Source organism: Genypterus blacodes, unplaced genomic scaffold (genome assembly GCF_046128005.1).
Source record: "Genypterus blacodes isolate CSIRO-AG114 ecotype Tasmania unplaced genomic scaffold, CSIRO-AGI_Gbla_v1 ptg000158l_1, whole genome shotgun sequence".
In the NCBI taxonomy this organism is placed as follows: Eukaryota; Metazoa; Chordata; class Actinopteri; order Ophidiiformes; family Ophidiidae; genus Genypterus; species Genypterus blacodes.
This window is the reverse complement of record NW_027466959.1, coordinates 1614659-1637500: the sequence shown is the minus strand read 5'-3', so window position 1 is coordinate 1637500 and position 22842 is coordinate 1614659. Positions and strand designations below refer to the sequence as shown.

Genomic DNA, 22842 nt, shown 5'->3' with positions numbered 1-22842 from the left:
CAGGAACACATCCCTGCCATCCATGGTCAGGTTGATGGCTCTGAGCTGCAGCGGTCTGAAACTGGAGAGGCGGAAGGACTCCTTAAGATGATGCACAACATCTTCTGACCACGGGAAATCTATGGAAAAAATGAGATGAAAACAGGTCAATCACAACAACTATACTTGTGACCACTTAAGGTTCAACCCATTGCCACATCATACAGCCATGTGTGTACCGCACCAGCGTTATTGTAGCGCTGCATCTCCTGCTTGCTCAGTTGTGAACCAGCTCCAGATGCTTTGGCGGAACATGAGGAAGATGAGGATGAGGCAGATGGCTGCACAGCATCGCAGGCCTCTTCCAGCCGGCACAGCAGTCTGTTCTTCTGGGACGTCAGCTCTGCCTGTTTCTCCAGGAGCTCTGCGATGTGCAGCTCCACCAGCTCCAGCTCAGCTTCCACAGACTCCAGCTCCGCCTGCACATCTGAACAGGAACAAAAAACATTATGGAGCAATTCAGCGATCACAAGTTGAATTTATTGAAATGTTCTCCTTCTCTAGTGTGAAACGGCTGATAGTTTACATAAACCTGGAGACACCAACACCTCCCACATCTCTCTACACAGAAACATTATGAGCATCAGTGAATATGGACCATCTTCACTGCAGCGTCTGCAATGCTGGAGTGATGCACTGCAAGATGAAGGTCAAATTAGAACAACTCACCATTACCACTGTCCCTGCACTCCATCTATCTCAGCTGGATTCACTCAGAAAGCAGCTGAGCGTCTGAATGTCAAAGTTTGGTTTCCTGTAAGAGAGAAAATATGCATTTACATCGGTGTTTCCACTTTATGACCCTTACTCTGTCAGTTTGATGGAGATATTGTACTTTTGAGTGTAGTACACAGGAGGGCCTGATCTAGTGATGGGCATTGTTATAATTAAGTTTGTTAAGGCAACTCATTGTTTGCTGAGAAAACATTCGATAAATGAACGTCTCTTTTAGTGGACTAATCTCTCTCTCCATTGTATCAACTGTGGAAACAAATGAAGTACTGACCTGTAATCTCGTTACAGTTCGTGTATCTAGGCGTAAACTGCACCTGCTTCCTACACAACTAGCCTGTTAGCTTGATAATACTATTAAAGAAGATATTGAACGAGAAATTTGAGCGTTTTAAGGAAAAACCCCGCCACGAGTCTGTTCTGTAACTAACTTGGTTCAAATATAGCTAAAGCTTTGGGAAAGTTACTTACGTTGATAGAGTATCGAATAGCATGAATCTGACCATAACACCATTTAGCAGCGCCGTAACCAGAGTCTGTCGGCATAGAAACAGGCGGCGTGGGATAATTATTGCCCTGATTTTGCCTTCTCAGGCAACCACCACTATGGGTTCAATCACAAATATCGTCATTTTTGTGGCAGACTCTCCAACCGCGACTCACCTATTGACACGAGTGTTCTTATTAATGTATCAGTATTAAATGCAATTACTTGGAGGCTCAGTAGATGGCCAACGTTTACATTTATCAAACTTAGGACACGCCTGAGACCCATGAGCTGCGAGATTTGCATTTCAACCGAGCTGGTTGACTGGTGCGATGCGTTCATGAAACCTTGTACAAAAAATATTAAGGAAAATGTTTAATGTTAAACGGGGCAGAAAGATATCGTGAATTATTTACAAAGCCTCTTTGTATGATTGAATAAACAAATTAAATACAAGTGATAAAATGCTGATTCAAACACCGATGACTGACTGAATTCTGATTCTTAATATTATATGTACGTGTATATTGAACGCAGCACGGCGCTGTTCCGGAAGATGACATCGCAGAAAGGTGTGTTTCCGGAAGACGTGGCTGTTGCTGCAGTGGCAGCTGTGATCTAAATAATAGTCAGAAGAACGCGTGTACAGTCCGGGTACAGTGTACCGTCATTCTTCTGTCGACGCTAACTCGCCGTCAAAATGATTTCGCTAACGGACTCACAAAGTAAGACTCGTCTGACTCAAGCAGCTTTGCTCTGTGTTTTTCATTTACCGGCTTAAACTGAAAGTGCACTGACCACTTGATTTATGAGATGAGACAGCTAACAAGTTTGATTTGTAACAAACTGTAAGCCAAAGACAGATAACCAGAGTATCCGAGGAGACCTGGGAGAACTGGAGGGTTTGATCTCGTCTCCCTAAACACACACTTAACAACAACTCATTGCTTTAACATTAAAAACGTGCATTCTCACTGTCAGTTTGTTGATTATCGTTGATGTTTCTGCAGTTGTCTTCCCATTTTCACAGTATCGCGAGAGTTAAGTAGTTAAGGCAGAGGCTCATTCACTTGTTGAGGGGGTTTGCCTTGAACAAAGTGACCTCTGACCTCAGACACACACACACTCATGTACTGTTTACCAACTTATCCAGCCTGTATTAGGGGGCTGCTGGAGTCCAAACTGTAAACATATGAATTCATTATAAACTCACGTGTTAGTCAGGAAACACTGATTCACTCTCTGGTGATGTAATGATGTGTGAAGAACGTATTGCCTCAGTGTGAACACTTTGTCATCACAATGTATGAGGGAACAAGAATTGAGAACTGAGTATTGAATGTGTGTGTGTGTGTGTGTGTGTGTGTGTGTGTGTGTGTGTGTGTGTGTGTGTGTGTGTGTTTTGCAGAGATCGGTATGGGCTTAACAGGCTTTGGAGTATTCTTCCTGTTCTTTGGGATGATCCTGTTCTTTGACAAAGCTCTGCTGGCCATCGGAAATGTGAGTGGATCTGGTCGATTGTATTACTGAGAATAATAGAATATGATGTAATGGAACTTCCTCCTTCCACCTGTCTATCTAATATGCCACAACCTCTGTGTTTTCCCTGTAGATCCTGTTTGTAACTGGACTCGCCTTTGTCATCGGGCTGGAAAGGACCTTCCGCTTTTTCTTCCAGAAGCACAAGATGAAGGCCACTAGCTTCTTCCTAGGAGGCGTGTTTGTGGTGCTGATTGGTTGGCCTATTGTGGGAGTCGTGCTGGAGGTCTATGGCTTCTTCCTTTTGTTCAGGTGAGAGAGAGAACAGGAGACGATGGCAGAGAAGCAAACCCACAGCCTTGGACTCTTCTTCCCTTGTTATACATTATAGGTTTCTGAGATTTGATTAAAAGGGTTCAGGTCATTTGTTCCAGAATCTATAAAAAGTCCTAATTGTAAATCCATCTTTGTGTGTGAAGTTCTACAATGGAAAAACCTTTCATAGTTGACCGGTCGCCCCAAAGTGAAAACCTTTGGACCTGCTGTAGCTCCAGACTCCAGACTTTAGATGAGGCAGCTGTTTCCCAGAATCAGAATGAAGTCATAGAAACGTGTGTGTTCCCCCGCAAACTAACTGTTATTGAAAAGGTTTGATTGATGGATCCATGGAACAGGATGTTGTCATTGTTTCCAAACCTTTTAATCTCCTGCAAACCATTTCTCCTTTTAGTCATTTGGGACTCAGATCTCTCTCTCTCCCTCTCTCTTTCTCTCTCCCTCTCTTCCTTACAGGGGTTTCTTCCCTGTTGTGATTGGGTTCATCAGAAGAATACCAGTGCTTGGCTCAATCCTGAACCTGCCCTTCCTCAGTGCAGTGAGTATCGTGCGGTGCAGCAGCAGTGACCCTGTGCATCATGACATCACAGACACCACGAACACCACAAACTGGGCCCAGTTAGATGGCAGTTTGGTTCCTGCACAATAATATAGAATCTGCCTTTCACATTGTTATGGAGGGAAGGGGAATAGACACCAAACCAAAACATGTCAAGAATTCTGTTGTGATTTAACGCTAAAGTGTCTTTTAACCTGGTTGATGTTGTGGCATGAAGCTGCTTGAAGCCTGCTGGTGCTGTGTGGGACCTTTAGTTTGAGGTGAACGTTTCTGTGTCTTGTTCTTTAAAGTCATCGTAAGGCTCTGAGGACAATCAGCAGCTGTGGTCAGTCACTGCCGATTTTCCTTTGCATGCTTACACACAACAACAAGCCTTCTGTATGTCCATGCTCGTGTTCATCAGAGAGGCAGGGCAGCTTGAAGAGTTTGGAGATTTTAATATCATCATAGGTGAATACACTGATTTGTGTCATGAATACATACAAACTAACTCCACCGCTAATTATGATCCTGAATAATTCCTTTTCTGAACTGAAACCGAATTCTGTACTTAAATCTCTAAATGTCGTGACACAAATCATTTTCATTTATGTTCAAATTTCCAAGCTCTGTGCAGCCTGAAGCCAAACTGCAGTGACTGAACACACACACACACACACACACACACACACACACACACACACACACACACACACACACACACACACAGATTAGACTGCATGTCACCAGGTTAACAGATGGATGGAGGTCAGATAGACGTGACCAGCAGCTACACACTAATCACACCTCTTAGGATAGTTTGCTGGTTGAATCCTTGATGGAGGCATTTAGGAACAAGCTATTCTCCCCTTTACCATTGGACGTCCATGCATGCCACCCCCCTGGTGTGTAACCATGATGGAGTACAAAGACGTTGTCCTGCATGGACGCATCCCATGAAATGAGACAAAGACAAACATTGAGTTCAGCCACGTCACAGAGAATTAGAAGTAGTAGAAGTTCATTAAGCCTCTTTCTTAGTTCTTTCATCTTTAATTTCCCTCTTTTCATGCACTGGGCCCTTTAGTCTTGCATGTTTTACCATCAACGGTGCCGTCCTTTGCTTCCCATTCAAAGCTGCTCACTCTGACGTATTGGAGTGAAATACAAGAACTTACCATGTATTGTTTTGTTGTTGTTTTGTATTTTCAGTATGCAGACTCAGCAGGAGAGAGCAACACCATGGTATAACCCAGAGAGCCGTTTCAGCACAGGTGGAACAAAGCGACACAATCTCCTACTGGTCAGTGGCATTGACAGATTTGCTCCACGTCCAGCAGGCAAAGACTTGTTTCTGTCTGTAATCTGAGTGGTGCGAGCTGCCAGCGGAGGAGTCGCGGGAGTGCCATACTGTTACCGAGGGATGGCGTTACCAGGGTTACTATATCAGATATTCAGATGCTATTGATGCCTTCACCTTTGAGTGCATTTGGGATGAAGATGAAGGACCTCCATGAAGGACTCCACCGTCTCTGGCGTTGATGCTGGCTGTAATAAATGGACGCTCCTGACCGTCGCTGAACACCAGACTCAAGCTATCGTTAAGAAATTTTGTGATTTTCGGAAAAATAACCTTTGAACGTTTTTGTGAGGGGTTTTGTTGTTTTAGTAAGTGAATGGTTAATGTTGCCAAAATGCTTCAATGTACAAAAAAACTATGTTAGTCACTTGATTCATACAGAAATTCCCTGAAAATCCTACAATTTTGGAAAATTGCTAGAGAATCACTTTAACAAAAAGCTGTCCAGTCCAACATGTGTCTAGTTTTGTGTGACTTTTCCGTTTGAATATCAAATGTGCCAATTATAATTCAATAATTGATCATTGTTGCTTGTTAGAGGAGAGGAGAGGCGACATCACTTATCAATCTAAACTCCCCCCCCCCCCCCCCCCTAGTGGCCTCATCACAGTGATGCAGAGGTGCGTTGGTGTCGTTCCCCCGGCTTGTCTTGATTGTGTGTTTAAGGTGACGTAGGCTGATAATATAAACAAAGTGATTTCTGAAGCAGCACCAGTTCTACCAGAGGAGACTCAGAGACTTACATGCGCTTGCAATCTCTTTTTCCCCATATTGAGGAAGAGCGTTTATGGAGCTACAATGCTTGTACTGGGGGCGGAACGCGCTGAAGGCTGCTGCATGAACAGTGACGTGCTCAGTGACGTGCTAAGCGTGTTAACTGATGGACGCTGACCGGATTAGAGAAAGTAATGAATGAATGTGACTTTACTTTACTGGGAGGAAGGGACGGCTTTATTGAAGGAGCGGTCCATGAGCGACCTCTGAGTCTCTCTGGTAGAGCTGAGGCTGGATGCTTACATTAACAAGATTATCAATTACCCAAGATAACGATGGCATTGACATGATAGACTTCTCTTCTTCCCTGGCGTTAATAACGTGTGGCCACTCTTTATTTTTATCATCAAAGAATCTGGGCTCTCCTCTCCTGTGTTTCTTCTCATGTTTGGCTTGATTCAGTTGTTTACCAGATGATCAGCACCCGACTTCCCTTACAGCAGTGTTGTCGGGTCAAACCTCCTCGCCTCTTATAAAATTAAATTACATTCTTAACAGCTGATTTATTTCTACCTTCCACTCAACCTTTCATTTTATTTAATTTTCTTTATTTATATTTTAAGGTGCCAAATCTGTAATCTTCCGGTTCAGTCACCCAGACACATTCTCAACCCCCCCCTGCTTCTCTAATAAAGGACAGATTGACCTTCTGCTGCCACCTTCAGGTCTCTGTTAACTCATTCTCATGCTGTGATGAAATAAACGGAAATCACTTGATCTACCCTAAACATGTAAGCTTTGTGAAGCAGTCGTTCCTGATGTCAGATATAAAAAGAACCTGTAGAAAGTTTAGACCTTGTTTTAAGGCGGACCTGTTTCAGTGACTCCTCCCACCAGAGAGCTTGAGATATGATTGACAGCTTGACACAAGTGCTCAAATGTATGGATTCCTATCAGGATGTAGTGTCATGAAGGAAATACAAGAATTTTAAGAGTCTCTGTATTTGGAGTTGCAGTGATATCAGTATTTAAAGCAGCAGTGTGTCTGAGCGTCTTAAGCCCCCTGGCCCCGCCCATCAACCCCAAAAGTATAAAGCAGAAACACGTCGGCAGCATTAATGACTCTTCTCAGAGATGAGAACCTAACCCTGTAACAGAACCTCAGCCTGGCCCATCAACACCAAAGACCACATGAACTCCATTCTGCCCAGAAGATTCTCATTGATACTTCATCCTCATCCGATTCCTCTTTTACTGTACGTTTGAATCGACTCAACCCAGGTTCAACAAGGTCAGGCTGTGTGATCTGTATTTGGTTCTTCCTCTCAAACATCACTGCACTACAGGGCGACTGGGCTTCTCTTACTAGCTGAGACGATACTCAAAGTCAATGACGATGTTTCTGTTGTGACAGCCTTGGGGTTTAATCATAAGTCTAAAAAGAAGTGAAACCAAATCTGGATATAATGTTTATTTATTATGAATTTGTAACTTGGTTTAGGCCGCAACTGTCAATATTATTTACATTATGTAATAGAAGCACAATTTTACAAGAAGGTCAGAATAAACTCATTACATGGAAGAGTACAGTTTATTTCTGTTTATTTCTATTTAGTTTAACTCTCTCTCTCTCTCTCTCTCTCTCTCTCTCTCTCTCTCTCTCTCTCTCTCTCTCTCTCTCTCTCTCTCTCTCTCAATAAATGTCAAAATCTTTCCACCCTGCTTATATTGTCCCGTTTCTTTAATTCCGTCATTCTATTTAATTACTTCCTCATTTCTTCATCAAACATAAATCCGCCAAAATCCAGCAAACTACAATTAGGAGTTTCTTTAACTCAGCAAAACAGAACTCATAAACAGAAGAAGTCGTCTCACTTTGAGTTCCAGAGTGGATTTTACTGCAGAATATCTGTTAACATAAAAGTAAACATCAGAACATGGGCTTTTCATTTATGATGATGTATTTTCCTGATCATGTTTTTACTTATAAGACTTTCTGTACTGTGGGTCTGGATGTCCCTATATTTCGATTAGAACTCCAGCTTTCTCATTCCTAAACCCAGTGGTCGTTCCCCTGTGTGCTGCGTCAGTGGTGTTGCTGCAAGATGCAAACATATCAATATTCCTACAGAGGGGGAACATTCTTATTTACAATGACCACATAAGCAAGAGACGGGCCGCATCCTGACAAACTGCAGCCCGCTGGAGCTCCTTGGCTCTTTCCATTCACAAATACACACACACACACACACAGTATATGAGGCACAATGAGAGGAGATGGATTGATCGGTGGCACCATTCATTCACGCTCCCACCGCCCCCCGTTTCATCAAATTGGCGTGACCTATAGCTGCTGGCATGCATGAAGGAGCACAGAGCAAAGAGGCGTCTCCGCCCCAAACAATATAAATACAGGCAGAGGATCATCGTCAACAAACAGGCTAAAGCTTTGACTCGGCCGTCGTCTGAGCAGGAGACCCAGAAGACACAGACAGCACCTCGGGCACCATGAAGGTAAGTTCAGCACATTCACTTACTAGAAGAGCTTCTTATTGAGACTTCCTCTCTTAAAGGAAAACTATGTTTGGACGCAATGCAAGCTTTTTCTGATTTAAGTGCTTATGACAACGACATATTTACAGGGTTTGAGGACCATAACATTAACCTGTGTGCTGACTGTTTTACTACTGGCCACGTTCGTCTCACAGTCATGGAGTGCACCAAAGGTAAGATTTGACTTATATAACTGAAGAGTGACAAGAGTGAATAATTTCCCTGAATATGAAAGAAGCCTGATTATGAGCCAGTAAGAGAGAGTGAGAGTTCTTTGTTTGTCATTTTAGAGCTCATTCCAACGAAGAAACTGGACTCCGCAGGCTATGCTGTACCTGAAGGGCACCCGTATGTATTAACCCACAACTACATGTTTGTTGTTGTGGAAGCAAATTGACAGAGCAGGTAAACAGAGTGGAGTGTAAGAACAGGAGAATGTTTTAATGATGTGCCTTTGTATTTTCAGAGGGACGCAGGTTCGTCTCAGAGGACCAGAAAGAAGGAGAAGTGTACGACACGTTACACTTAGGTACACAAGTTTCTTTGTAACAGTCCCTTTTCAAATCTAATCGGAAAAATAAAGCATGATTACAACAGGGATTTACGCTTATTATATTGTATTATATCTTTTATTATATTTTGACATTTATTATTAGACAGCAATTATTTTATGTAATATGTGTTTGATTCAGTCAATATTTCTTATTTTAGAATTTGAGTCATTTAACCGTTTACTGGATTATTAATTTCCTTTCTTGAATGGAAAAATTAAGTGTAGGAAATCCAAAATATATCACTGGAAGTTTAGCATCATTACAGATCATAGAAATTAAATATTTGTTGTTTATTCTTCTTTTTAGAAGGTAATGTGGATTATCTTTGCTTGCCTTTTGCATATTTATTTATATAAATCTAAAAAAATATGTAAACTAAACTTTTAATATCACAGGATTATCAAGATCCTGTTCATTAACTTTCATCAGAAATTCCAAGATGTAAGCAAGAAATGTTTTTAATAAGTAAACAAACATGCTGCTGCCTGTACTCACACTGATTTTATTTTGGTGCCTTTATGATTTTCTTTTCTGTATCGCTCTGTGGAATCCTGTTACATTAACAACTTCATTATCCAACTTGGATCAATACGTGTGTTTCATGTGTGTGTTTTCTTTTAATCTATACATGAATGCAGTGTTTGTGTTTGTTCCCCTGCAGAGACCCGCAGTCAAAACACAGAGAAGCTGAGAGTCAACCAGGCAGCCACCATTCTGCTCGACTTCCTGCAACAGGCTAGAGACAGAGGTCAGATCAGCATCAAAGCCACAGCAGGAACAAACACAGCCTGCTTTAAACATGTTTTTGAAAACAAACATAAACAAATTGAATTCAAATTGTGTAGTGCCAGATCACAAACTGCACAGACACAACTGAAGTAATTGAATTGTCTTTATACCAACACACTACACTCCTTGTAAATAATAAATTCCAAGGACAATTATCATTTTGGGGATTTGAAATAATCCAGAAATCACTTGAGTGCAAACAAAAAATGTCTCGCAAAACTTTAAAGAACCTTCAAAGCTCTCAGGCTGCAGCTTTTCTTTGAATTTTGTATTATGACCTTTTCAGTCAACCCAAATAAATACACCGACTCTGACTGTGTTTTTCTCTGTGTTTTTCTCTGTTTGAAGGTGATGAAACCCCAGACGAGCTGTATTTTCAGGAGTTGCCAGTGTGGAAGAGAGAATACTTCTGAAAGTCTGTCATGCATCTGTAAAGCTGTTTGTGTTTGGATGTATGAGGCGTTTGATCCTGCGGAGGAGAGAAAGGCTGTTCTGTAAATATTACTTCTATGTTATATGTTTTAATAAATGAGTTTGAATTCATAACACTGTCGGCCTCAGTCTGATCACCTTCAGCTGTGCAGCATCTATGGAATCAAAGTATTGTTATACATATAAGCATTTAGATGAAGAGTGGAGCCATTAAGACGCCTGGTAAATGAGGTTTTCCCCATTTCATTCCAAATGTTGATGTATATTTTTCTCTTTTGGTTTTGATAAGAAGACAAATTGTGAGGGAAAGAATATAGGCCCTCCAGGAAAACCCACAAACATTGGCAATTTAATTTAATTTGCCAATGATTTATTCTCAAAATGAATGTTAAACAAAAGCATATGTCTGATCTGAAGCAGTACAATCTCTTGGCTCCCTGCACAACACAACATGTTGCCGTTATCACATGAAAACATGAACCTGCGTGATCGGGCCGACAAGCAAAAAGCAGCCCACCTGGTCCTTGGGTCATAATGACAGAAGAGCACTTGAGTTGTTTTGATGTCATACACTACACACCTTCAGTCACATTCTCCAAACAGCCTGGAAAGAAAAATCACTCCTAAACATTTACAGATAACCCGGATTTAACGTTTTGGATTGTTGCGATTAGAGCACGAGTCACACAGTATATCAGGAGAGTGATGTTTTGAATTAGTGACTATTAACTGTGCATTCAAGTCGTATTATCGGGAAATACCAATTTTGTAACTTGGAACTGCAGAGGAAGTCATTTTTTGGCAACTTGGCATTCCTGATGCTCCATGAGTTTAGCCGTGGCGTAGAACACACACCTCTCACCTTTTGGAAGGGGAAGAAATACTGAGAAATATTGAGTTGCCTTTATGGTAGAGTCATTTCTCAATAACAGTTTTTAACACTGTGTGAGATGTTACAAGAAGCAGTTAACGTTAATACCATGTTCACGTTCTGTTTATGTTGGTGGTCATTTCCCCCAAGAAGCTCTCAAATACACTGAAGTATGTGCCCATACGTATGCACAGTAACCCCTCCATGGGACCGGCACACAGTAGAATTCCAACATTGTGTTATTTCATTTCAAATTGTCAAGAACTTTGTATTTCCAATTTTAGGGATTTCCTCCATCACTTCACCTTTCTACATGTTAATACATTCTTATTCATCATTCTTCAGTTCTTCAGTGAATAGTTTTGATACATAACACTAGAATACTCCAAAGTGTTTACTGTTAGTATAGATTTATTTTTTAGGAGATAGATTGTAGTTCTTCCCCTTGAATACAGGCTGTGAGTGTTTCTTAAACCTGCAGCTCCTCGTGGCCTCGCTTAGTTTCCAGACTCTGGCAGAGACTGGAAGGGAGCCTTGATGTTCAGCCTGTCCCTCTCTGCCTCCTCGTCTTCATCATAGGGCTCGTCATCCTCATCATCCTCGTCGCTGTGGTGTGGGGTGGAGTGGACTGAAGCCGAGGGAGAAGGGGGCACCGAGTACGGCCGGGGGTAACGGAAGCTCTCCGACTGTGGAGAGGAAACAGTCTCAGTCTTATTCATGTGGTTGAACTTCTACTGATCAATGTGCAGATCACTTTTCCTTCTGTCCCTCTCTATTTAGATTCATGTCTACTTGTGCAGAAGATTCGTATATCCCAGAACGAGGAGCCTACCGGTACTGCATTCTATCTTTGTAACATCAGAAATAATAAAGTTGGCTCAAAAGAAGGAAGGAAGGAGGAAGAAACCTCAGGAGAGACAATTCCCAGAGAGATTCCCCTCCAGGAGCAGCTGGAACTTTCTCTCTCTCTCTCTCTTTCTTTCTCCGTCTCATAGAGTGCACTCAGCCTAATGCAGCAGTTGCAGCGCTTTCATTAGAGGGAAAAGGGTGGAGAGAGGGAAGTGGAATCAGAGAGGGAGTTGTGTTGTGTTCTCACTGTGATACTAAAGGAGTGTCTGTCAATCATCCAAATGTTAGCCTGTCAATTAAAGCCTGGCAAATGTGGGTCAATATCAAACAGTACAGATGTCAGCCAGAGGATGACGATCATGTAGTGGAAGATGTGCATGTAGTTAGAGAGATTCCAGCATCTCACAGGTCCAATCTACTCTCTGAAGAGGCTCAATGTACGCTGCTGAGTGTTGCACATACAGGAGTTCATACAGGAAGAACTTGTTTTTCCTCCTCGTTTTTCTCGTTTGGTGCTTGGTTGTGTAATGCATTCATTCCTTCCTTCCTTTCGGTCATGTATTCTTTGGTATGGTTGCTCTTGCATGTGTTCATTAGGTGTCTTTACCTTCAGAGAGGGCATGGGGTCCGTCTTGAACTTGTTGGGGAAAGCTCTGCTGAGAGCCAGGGAGCGGGCGTGGACATAGAACTGTCAATCACAAGCAAAGACAGCAAGCAGATTTAATATAACATCGTCGCTGTGACCTCACAGTTTTACTGCAAGAAAGAGCTGGTGAAGAATTTCAACTTTCCACTTGATTTCTTTATGAAATGCTCATTAAACAATCTCTGGTCTGCATTGATTGAATTTCCCTCATCAACACATCTGTGCAGTCCTAACAGAGCAGCTCAGGTGGGTTGAGGCAGCGATCTCCAACCCAACGACCACTATCCAAAGTTCTATTCATCTCACTTCAATTCTTCCTTTCCATTTGTGTGTTCTTGCTGATGCAGCACAAACTGACCCGTCCCAGGTATCTCCAGTCCAACAGGTCTGACAGCCTCTCTGTTCGGTTCCGCTGGATGATGCGCTGGCGTCGAGACTGTTGACAGAAGCTGAACATGAACTGGGTCAGCTGGTTACAGGCGGCCTCAGCTGCATGGAACCGTCGGTCCAAGATGTAAATACCTAAGAGACAGAGAGAGAGAGAGAGAGAGAGAGAGAGAGAGAGAGAGAGAGAGAGAGAGAGGAAAACAGCATGTCAGCATGTAGAGAGTGATCTACTCTAATATATGTGTGTGTGTGTGTGTGTGTGTGTGTGTGTGTGTACACCAACCATAGGCAGCAGGGTCTGACACATGTTCCTCCATGAAGCAGCCAAAACCTGAGAGGTTGGTGGTCACACTGGGAATACCCATTACAGTACATTCACCTGGATAAAGACAACACACAGCATAAGAAACACACTATATACTACGTGTGTGTGTGTGTGTGTGTGTGTGTGTGTGTGTGTGTGTATAATATCTGATACTAACTAACTACATGTGTCGGTGTTCTGACAAGAACATGAGTCAAAGAAATTTCCTATTTGTTTTTCATTTAGATCTGTCCTTCCCCTTTGTATTGGATTATTGTTGCCTATTCCCTGTGTTACACCCACAGCTGTCTGTTGCTATTGTTGTTTTATCCCCAAAATAAATTCTACAACTTCTACTGTTAGTGGATTAAGGTGGTCATTGTTAACATTAATGGAATTCTAACTGAACCTGCTGGCTTGTTTGTCAGTTAAAGTCCAATCATTCCACGGCATAGTTAAGAGTGTAGTAGAGTGTGATGATGACGAGGTGAGTACCAGGTGTGTATCCCCACGGCTCATAGTAGGAGGGGAAGACTCCAAGGTTACAGCCACGGACAAACTCCTCATAGTCCATGGGCAGCAGGGGACTAGTGGAGGACAGGAACTCAGGGTGGAAGATGATCTGACAGGAAGCAGACCAGCAGACACGTTCAAAGACCCAATGAGAGATCGCACATGCAGAATATCAAAATGTATAAAGGATGGAGCAGAGACATTCTGTGTCTACCTTGACTCGGTCGTTCCTGGAGTTGAACAGACCGACGCGGCGGATATTACTGAGGATGGGATCCGATGTGTCATCCAGCATATTGTGAGTGGTCACAGGGGGGAGGCTGTTTCTCTGCAGGGATGGGAAGTATACACACATATACTGCATATACGTATATACACACACACATATTTCTACATCAATCTAGAAGTAAACCTAAATTATGGAGCCAGGTTTCTGTTTTCTATCTTAGTTCAGATGATACTGATGCTGAGAGAATGACCACCTTCCCAGTCTGTTGTTAGCTTGCAGGCTCTTTTAAAGTTTTTATAATTAACATGGAAATATGAATGATTATAAGGAAGAGAGTCAGTTATTAAATGTGTGATGCTGAGTCTTCAGAGACAGGGATGCTGGATCTGTGAAGTGAACCAGGCTATAATTGAAAAACCGGGGGTGGGAAGCAAATTGGGAAAGCGATAAGTTAACAGTGACAAAGAGAGACAAGACCATTTCTTCCAATCGACGATCAAGACGAGTCTCCATTCTATCACTCCGCCCACACTTTGTGATCAATACCCCTTGCACTCCATTTCCAGCCAATGCAGTATTGACATTGGCATAAATTCATTTAATTGAGAAAGAGCTTCTTATTGGCACTTTGCTTGTTAGACACTGCTATTATGTTTTCAGACCATACATCACCATGAAACAGTCTATTGACCCAGAGTCTGAGGTAGGAGAGGACGGGGATTAACCCTCACTGTGCTGGTCACGGCCCTGGGATTCATTCATGCTTTTCTCTCTCAGGGGTATCCCCATGTGTTCCTTTTATAAATCATCAGCTACAGGAGCCATTGCTCACATCGATCGGCCCCGGGGAAATGCCTTTTCCATTCAGAAAAATATAGCTTAGTGTGAGTGTGTGCTGAGGAGGAAATCTGTCTTCCTGGTTGTTTTTTTTCACTTGGCTATTTTTACTCTACAAGAAGAACGGTGGAAGAGATGAGCACTTGTAGTTTATCTTATTGTTTTGAGTCATAACAGAACATTTCTCTGACCTGCAAAGACCAAAGACACGTTTCTTCACACTTAATCCTAAACACACACCGGCCTTACACAGTTTTGCACAATTTAATTCTATAAGAGAGTTGATGGGGATCGGAGCTACAGGGACTTGTGGGTGTCCAGTGTGATGACATCAGGATTGCATCTCTGCTTTATTTGCAGTTCAGTTGGCTTTGACCTCATGAGTGAGGAGGAAAGAGCACTACTGTAGTTGGATTGGTTCCATGTCTGCAATGATGTAGACATGCTGATGTAGTAAGGAGAGCACTTGAAAATCAAACAGACATCCAGCACATGGACAAATATAAAGCATCTAAATGATTTCCCCTCTCAGCAAAGACGTCGCCTCCTCAAGTCTTGCAGAATGATTACTGTTGCCTGAATTCCAATTATCATAATTCATTGAAACGTTATGTTGACAGTAATAGAACATAAATGTAGGAGTTGGTAATAAATAGGCAGAATGACAAACTGACTCACAGCTCAATACTCCATCAGGACCATCCATCCTCTGGTTTGTTGCCAATATAAATATAGACTTTTACTATTATCTTCAAATCACAGTTAATCAATAATAGATGTATGATTGCATCACATTCTTTCTGCTTATCTAGTTTGTTAATAGAATCACATCTTGAGCTCATCCTCTAAATAAAGTACACAAAGTTGGATTCAGGTCATTGGTCAGAGTGGTGACTGGTTTCTCATCTTGACCTCTCGACCTCTGGCCTTTATTTTGTCTGAAAGTGTGTCAATTTTACCAATTTATCTTTGAACGATCCATCTCTTTTACTTTTACTCAAATATGACTTAAAAGTAGCTGCTGAACCCAATCCTGTGAGTGTGAACATGCAGAGAGAGGGGAGAGAACGATAGACAGGAAGGCAGAGAGACACCCGTTTACTGCTCATTGTTATCTTTGTACATGACAGTGAAGACATCTCTCTGTTCCAGTACTTATTAAGAAACAATACCTGAGTAGCAAAAATGGCTCTCTTCATTATGGTGAAGTCGTCCCGGTCCAAGATGGCGTTCATATCAGGGATTTCCCCTCTGACAACAGAGTGACGGACAAAACTCTATGACCTTTATGTTTCCGATTATTGACAATGGATCTGAAAGTGTTGAATAAAGTGTTTACTTACTTTAACAGAGCGTCATACAGCTTCTTTCCAAACTTCTCCTTCACACTGTGAGCGGTATCCCTGCCACAGACAAGAGACTCAGGAATCACATGACCACATTCACTTACATGTGTGTGTGTGTGTGTGTGTGTGTGTGTGTGTGTGTGTGTGTGTGTGTGTGTGTGTGTGTGTGTGTGTGTGTGGAGAGCCCTAATCCTCCGTCTCTTTGGTGACAAATGGTCAGATTTCTCTCACATTGTTCTGTAAACTCTTACAACATGACAGTAAAGTCTGTATAATCTGGTGGCAGAGCTGGTTCTGTAAAACAAAGTGTTGCATACCAGAGCTGTTTTCGTACGGCCTGACCCTTCAAAGACTCCACATTGAAGTTATTGGTTTTAGCTGGCATGATGAAGAAGACGACCACCGTCATATTACTTCTGTGCATCTGCGGAGTAGGAAGCAAGAAAAGACAGAAACGATGACGAGTAAATAGGGCTGGAAAAAGGAAACTACCATCAAAGTGTGGCAGAGATGTTGTGGTGTGATCTGCTGTATCGGTTCTGGAATCACTATGTAATTATTTATTATACAATTATATAGTTTGTAGTCTATGTGAAACCAAACCAGCTTACCCGAAGTAAGTAGTTCAGTCTGGACAGAGATTCAAGGAAAATATCAGCCCCCTTATTGGAGAACTCATAGCGTCCAGCAATGAAGAAGTAAAGGGTTTTCTCCAGATTGAAGTCCAGATGGCTGCAAGTAGAAACAAAGGGTTTTAATCAAAGTGGATGAACTATCCACTTCATTATTAGATGTCAATTCTGTGAAACACAAAATATGAATACCCCAAATATGTAATGACAACTACAGTATTAGACTCATTTAAATGTGATGTCATGACATTGATGCAAAAAGATGAGAACTCATACATTTTAAAGCTTTTTGATAACATGCAGCTTTACAGGTTGTCAGTTTGCATAGGGAATGTATTCTCTTGAACTATGACGTTAAGTAACAAAATTATTTTGGTCAATCGGCAACTGAACAAGCAAAACAACAAGTGGAGTTCTCCAAACTTCCCCCCATTAATTCCCAGGCCACTTCTGTTCAATCTATACTATACATGCACCAAACGGCCAAGTTAATGCAGGAAAATCCCTCATCTTGATTACCAAGACAGTCAAATGTACAGTGTATAGCTTTTTCACTGAATGTGAATTGGCCCCAAAATCAATAAGTGCTTTGAACAATTTGCTGTTGCAATTTATGCCTCATAGAAAACACTTTGCAATGTGTGGTAGTTGTGGTGCGTAGTAAATGTGCTATACAGATCAAATGGCCTTGTCCCAGCTTATGCATATCAAAGGTCTATTCATTTACACTTTAGAAATAAACCCCACCCACCCATAAAAGTGTCCTCGGACAAACTCCTGGATGCGGGCCTTGCTGGTGGAGTGCAGGTTCTGAAACTCGTGCATGGCTGAGAATTTCTTCACATTGAGCCCATTTGGAGTCACCACATCTGTACCGGCAAGAGGAGAGTTTAATGGCAGCAGTTTGGAAGAGAGATTGGCATTAATGGCATAAAAAAATAATTCATAATTCATGAGGTCCAGGGATGTGCAGATTTTCTGATGGTGGCATTTAATGAAGAACAATGAAGAAATGGACGATGAATGTGATCAATTTCATGGCTATCCCTCCATCTGTCTTTTGTACATTAGTTTAAGTTCAACTGTGAAAGACCATCATCCGACACAGGGCAGGTTGGCTTCATTCACCATGTTAGCCGTGGAAAAGGGAAAGAAATGGATGGATGACAGCTCTGAGTTTGTTTATCAAATAGTGACGCTACATTACATGTTCATAAAATGATCTTGTTGAAATATTTGAAAATAGAAATAAACTCCAATGAATGAATGAAACTCAACTAGGTTTTTATTTTGAAAACTATAACAGGAACTAGGACCTCTGATCTCCTGTGAACCGTCTATGCCAGCTGCAGGAAAAATGGGAATGAATGAAGAAAGCTTTAATAAGGTTTCACTAAGGAAGAAAACCTCCTTCCTCCGTGGCAACATTCACCCCGGACTGAGCAAAGACTCGTTACATTATCTCTACTAACTGGCATCACCCTGATCAGTTCATTGTGTAGGTCGCCATATCTGATGTCACTATGAGAGGCGTGTCGAGTGAGCATCCAGGAAGATCTCTAAACTTCTCACTGACTCACACTCAAACACTTCATGAGCTGGACTCTGACTTATCATAGCGGCGTCAGATTCACTGGGATACGGCCACATTGATAATATGAGGGTGCGGCAGTGAAACCATTCCCCACCTGGCTTCCTGTGAAGCATGTGTTTGGCCTCCACAGCAGTGATCTGAGACACAGTGGTGAAGACGTGAGCACAGTGGACAGCAGCTCTCTCCAGGCAGTATCGATGGTAGATCTGCCTCTCGCCCGCTTCCTTGTCAATGTTGAACTACAACAAAAAGGTGTCGGTGTGAAAAGCAATTAGTTCATGGGCCGACTGTTTACTTCATTCATTCTTCATGTTATTGATAAGATTTCTTGAGGATCCGACTCAGTTCTGTTGTTTCTATTTTTCCATGTTGACAAAGCTGGACTGTGATGGTCGGGGGTTAGAAACATGAGTCTATTAAATATCCATTCAACCAGTAGGTGGCCTTTAGCTCTAGGTTGACCTTTAGGATGTGAGCAGAGGGAAGCTAATTATAAACTGGATAGACCGACTTCCACCTGCAGCTCAACATTACTAATGATGCTCTAACAGGCTGGGAGTTTGGGCCTGAACCTTTGAAGGTGAAGATTGTTTTTCTGTGTGTGAACTTGGGAATTACAGGTTCTAATATGCATACATGTGAAATGTCACATTTAGAGTAACACGAGTTGAAACCCCTTTGATTAGAGTCGTTTCTACATTCGAGCCAAAGTTATTATGATTGACTAAAACTGAAAGCAAAAGCAGTTTGTTAATAAAAACAAAAAGTGGAACCGAGACTCAAGAACTTAACTCAAATCAAAACACACTTCAACACTTACTGAAATAAAAGAAACATTGGTGGAAACAAAAAGCTCCATTTTTTAATGTTGAACTTTAACAGCCACAACTCTACCTGCCGTCTCTGGACTGTAGACTCCTACACGTTCTTTAGATAGCATCACCACTCACCTTGTCCAGGTTATTGTAGAAGTCAGCATTCCCAGCGCAGAGGTATCGTCCCAGGAGGGTGGCATGTGTGGTGAATACTGTTGCAATGGGAATCTTGCGGCAACGAGAGAGAATGAGCCCGGCTCCTGCCTGCCACTCATGGAAATGTGCGATGACGTTGGGCTTGTCTCCAAGTTCATCTGTTAACTGGAAAAGAAAGTGAGGCGACGATAGATACAGTTGTTTAATTACCTCTTGAAAAATCTCACTTGCTAGACTTTAACATAACCTAAAAAGGTCGATGCAAACGGACAGGATTACTCTTTTATTCTCACGGAGTGGAATCTCAAATGTGTGGGTATTCAAAAAAGTTATTTGTACTTTTCAAGCTTTTTAGCTGCCATTTCTATGATTAATAACTGCATGTCTCAGAGGAGTGATTTGTGTTGACTTAGATTTTCCAACATTAAGCTCAAGGTAGTATGTACAAAGCAAGGGACGAAAACAACAGCTAGGTGGAAAAGGGAAACACAAATACAGGAGCTAAATAATGCTCAGGGAACAAGGAACAACTAAAGACAACACACACTGAGCGACAAAGCAGTTAGCTAATATAAAGTACAAAGAAGACGAGAGCGTGGAGGAAACCATGTAAAACTAAAAACGCAAAGACAGCTGAGGATGACTAGAGCAAACACAGAACACAAAGGTGAAAGCGCAAAATCCAGACCAGAGAGTCATAGAGGCAGAAGGAACGAAACCAGGGAACAACCAGGTCAAATGACCAGGAGGACATGCAGAGAACAACCAGGGACAGAACCAGGACCAAACCAGAACCAAACCCAAGCACAAACCACTGCCAACCAACAAGAGGAGAGGGAAAGACGCAGACTACATACACAGGGGTGGTGACAATGGGGAACAGGTGAGGACAATCACACTGGAGGAAACAATCAGGTGACGCCAGATAGGAAACACAAGGGCACGAAGTCAAGTCAAGAACACCACAGAAACTACAAACCAAAATAAAACAGGAAGTGCTGAAAAAACTGAACGTAGGAGATCGAACTAGCAACACTGATGTCATCTGGAACACTGTGGTTACATTGTTCTCTCTCTTTTGTGGCATTGTATGTGATACGGCGCTGTACAAATAACTTGGCACTCATCTCACCTCCTTGAAGAACCAGGCGATCAGCGAGCCGAGGATGAGTGAGTCATTGGCCTCTCTGTCGTGGAAGGGCAATCCAATATTACAGGCCTGCCACAGGTCACCCTTCCAGCGGTCCAGGTTCCAGGCCGCGGAGGCGATGTCAAACAAGATCACGTAGGGGCTGCCTTCAATGAGCCAGCGACCAAAATGAACCTGCAGCACACAGAGAGACAACAGAGCACAGAGAGCAGGATGGAGTTCTTCTTCAAAATCACTTTAGTAGATGCAAAACCTCAACTAACTCAACTTACTTATCTTTGTTTTAGGACAGTTCCAAGAAAAAGTTTCTATATAAACCTACACAGAGTGGTACTTTGTTTTGTAGTGTAATCAAATTCCCCCAAAATCTACTTAACAAATAGAAAGATGCAGGCACGGTCGGGAATTATTATTATCTATATTATTCTGGACTTCCATCTGGGTTTCTGGTACATCTCTGCCATCTAGTGGACATTAAGCCCCGTGCGACAATTCTACAGTTTTATTCAGCAGACCCCAGAGGGACAAAGAGCAGATTCTCTCTCTACACACACATACACACACACACACACACACACACACACACACACACACACACACACACACACCCTCACTCACCTGGCAGCCATTGCTTATGAGAGCATCCATTGCCTTCCTGATGGTGGGGTTAGGTGGCTCACACTCCTCCACCTGTGTGTTAAAGTTGTGTTGAAAGTACGGCCCCATCATGAAGTAGTTGTCTCCCCATTCATCCACAGTGATCTTGGATTTGGTCTGGATCACTGTGTAGATTCCTCCCACTGCAGGTAAACACACAGACTTCCATTCAAGCTAAGACTAAGACTGCATGTTCTCATGTCCTGTATTTACAGTATGTCATTCACTAAACTCGTGCCGTTGGACCTTGAGTAGATTACCTTTGTCCTGGACACAAGTCAAAGGTGAATAACTAACTTTAAACAGTTGAAGCAGTCAAACACAAGAATCAATGAGAGTTTTGAACTTTGACGTGAAGACAGACAGGAAGTGAGGCACATTCACTATCTGGGTCCTGCTCCCTCAGACTCGAGCTGAATTCTGTGATGGTACATGTAAATGTAGCAAACCAAACAGACAAATGTAGCAAACCCTGTAACTGCTGCAACAACAACAACAACAACAGACGTCACCAAGTATTGAAGGTTTCCAGTATCAATGGACTAAGACAGAGAGTTGAGAGGCTTCTTCCTTCTTTCATTCATACATGGGTGATGTTATGATGAGCCTGTGTGTGTAGCTGTATAACTAAATGTCGTCCCACTGATTCAAATTTTCTTTGTTCTTAACTCCTAACACACCTACAACAATCAGGCACAATGGCTTTGACTCTAAAAGTGGAACTTATGGCCCAAACACTGAAACCAGGAAATGATGTGCTAAAGAGTCCAACCAAAGAAAGTATTCATTCACTATCAGATCATGTGCTTGTGCATTTCATTTCAGTTTTTGACCCATGCAAGCAAACCTGCTCTGCTTTATCTTCAGCTTAATGTTTAACTCTTTACTCTCACTGTATTTCAATATTTGCTTTTTAAGGGCAAAGTGTCACTGAAAATGTTACCAACACACAAAACAAGCAGGTTTCTGATTCTATGAGTTGGTATGAAATATTTCACATGGTGCTTGAATACATTTGATAGAAGTCTCAGTCTATGTGCATTGTGCTTTGCATTTGTAAATCTGCATGCTAAATTTCTAGACTCAATCATGTAGAGGTCATGTTTCTGTCACATACATCCTTTTCATATGGAAACACAGTGACACCCAATTCTGTGCTGCATTTTCCATCTATCCCTACTTTACACAGCCCAGATTTGCCAGTCAACAGCTGGTCTGGACTCTTGATGGAGGCAAGATATCTGATTTAACTGATCAGGTAGAGCAGGGAGAGATGAACATGTGGCCCCGGATCAGAAGCTGCTGAGCCTCAACATGCTTCTGCTTTAAGTTCTCCCTCTCTTTTCTTTTATACTACATATTCCGTTGCAATGCTCTTATCTGTCTCTGACATCTCTATCTCTGGAATCAAACCTACAGCCCGTCTCATCTAAAGCACCAACATGCTTCTGAAGCAGTGATTTCTGGCCATGCTGACCTTTGTTGGTGACTTCCCAGGCCACCTCGAAGAGTAGCAGGTCCTCCACCGGCAGCTCATCGTTCTCCCACTGTGGCAGCACCCCGCTGAGTGAGGTCATGGACAAGGAACGGGACAACGGCATCTTCAACTATGTGGAGGTCCTGCAGATCGCAGCTCTGGAAAAGGGAAGAAGGGAAAAGGCACTGGAGCAGAGACGGCGTTGGCAGTCCTCTACCAGCTAAACAGGACAAGATAAAAGGTATTGACTCGCCTCCTCCCGCCTACCGAAGCTGACATCTGATTACACAGACTGACGTCAGGGGGAAACGTTTGGTGAAGTTTTGTGTCTTTATCGGGACTGTGGTTGTGAAATGTTGGTGAATG

At 42.3% G+C, this 22842-nt stretch overlaps 4 protein-coding genes across 6 annotated transcripts in view; 2 read left to right on the top strand and 2 right to left on the bottom strand.

Moving 5' to 3' along the window:
- The window catches only part of recql (RecQ helicase-like), a 7405-nt gene extending 5995 nt beyond the window's left edge, over nt 1-1410 (bottom strand). Inside the window, exons 1-4 of one of the 2 annotated variants that reach the window (XM_076167346.1) lie at nt 1243-1410; nt 709-793; nt 224-466; nt 1-119 (exon numbers count right to left, since the gene is read on the bottom strand). The exon at nt 1-119 is cut by the window's left edge and continues 61 nt beyond it. In XM_076167346.1, coding sequence (XP_076023461.1) covers nt 1-119; nt 224-466; nt 709-733 — 387 coding nt within the window. In that variant the 5' untranslated portion in view covers nt 734-793; nt 1243-1410. The remainder of the gene's footprint in view (nt 120-223; nt 467-708; nt 794-1242) is intronic. The other variant, XM_076167345.1, reaches the window with a different exon arrangement.
- Nucleotides 1411-1835: 425 nt separating this feature from the next.
- On the top strand, nt 1836-7272 carry golt1ba (golgi transport 1Ba). Of its 2 annotated transcripts, XM_076167484.1 has the most exons (6): nt 1836-1983; nt 2667-2758; nt 2871-3049; nt 3530-3611; nt 3923-3957; nt 4824-7272. In XM_076167484.1, the coding sequence occupies exons 1-5, from the start codon at nt 1959-1961 to the stop codon at nt 3929-3931; spliced, it is 387 nt and encodes a 128-aa protein (XP_076023599.1). In that variant the 5' UTR covers nt 1836-1958; the 3' UTR covers nt 3932-3957; nt 4824-7272. The 2 variants fall into 2 exon arrangements, with proteins under 2 accessions (XP_076023599.1, XP_076023598.1); XM_076167483.1 differs by lacking the exon at nt 3923-3957.
- An 855-nt stretch (nt 7273-8127) lies between these two features.
- Nucleotides 8128-10063, top strand: spx (spexin hormone). Its single transcript, XM_076167460.1, has 6 exons — nt 8128-8199; nt 8328-8411; nt 8529-8586; nt 8705-8767; nt 9454-9540; nt 9930-10063. The coding sequence occupies exons 1-6, from the start codon at nt 8194-8196 to the stop codon at nt 9992-9994; spliced, it is 363 nt and encodes a 120-aa protein (XP_076023575.1). The 5' UTR covers nt 8128-8193; the 3' UTR covers nt 9995-10063.
- Nucleotides 10064-10823: 760 nt separating this feature from the next.
- Nucleotides 10824-22714, bottom strand: gys2 (glycogen synthase 2). The gene is made up of 16 exons (XM_076167458.1): nt 22477-22714; nt 20961-21142; nt 20325-20516; nt 19172-19357; nt 18316-18460; nt 17379-17496; nt 16607-16727; nt 16313-16419; nt 15993-16052; nt 15822-15900; nt 13798-13911; nt 13566-13692; nt 13050-13145; nt 12738-12901; nt 12341-12421; nt 10824-11570 (listed from the first exon to the last, which is right to left on the bottom strand). Exons 1-16 carry the CDS (start codon nt 22598-22600, stop codon nt 11382-11384), a joined length of 2085 nt encoding a protein of 694 aa, XP_076023573.1. The 5' UTR covers nt 22601-22714; the 3' UTR covers nt 10824-11381.
- Nucleotides 22715-22842: the final 128 nt, after the last annotated feature.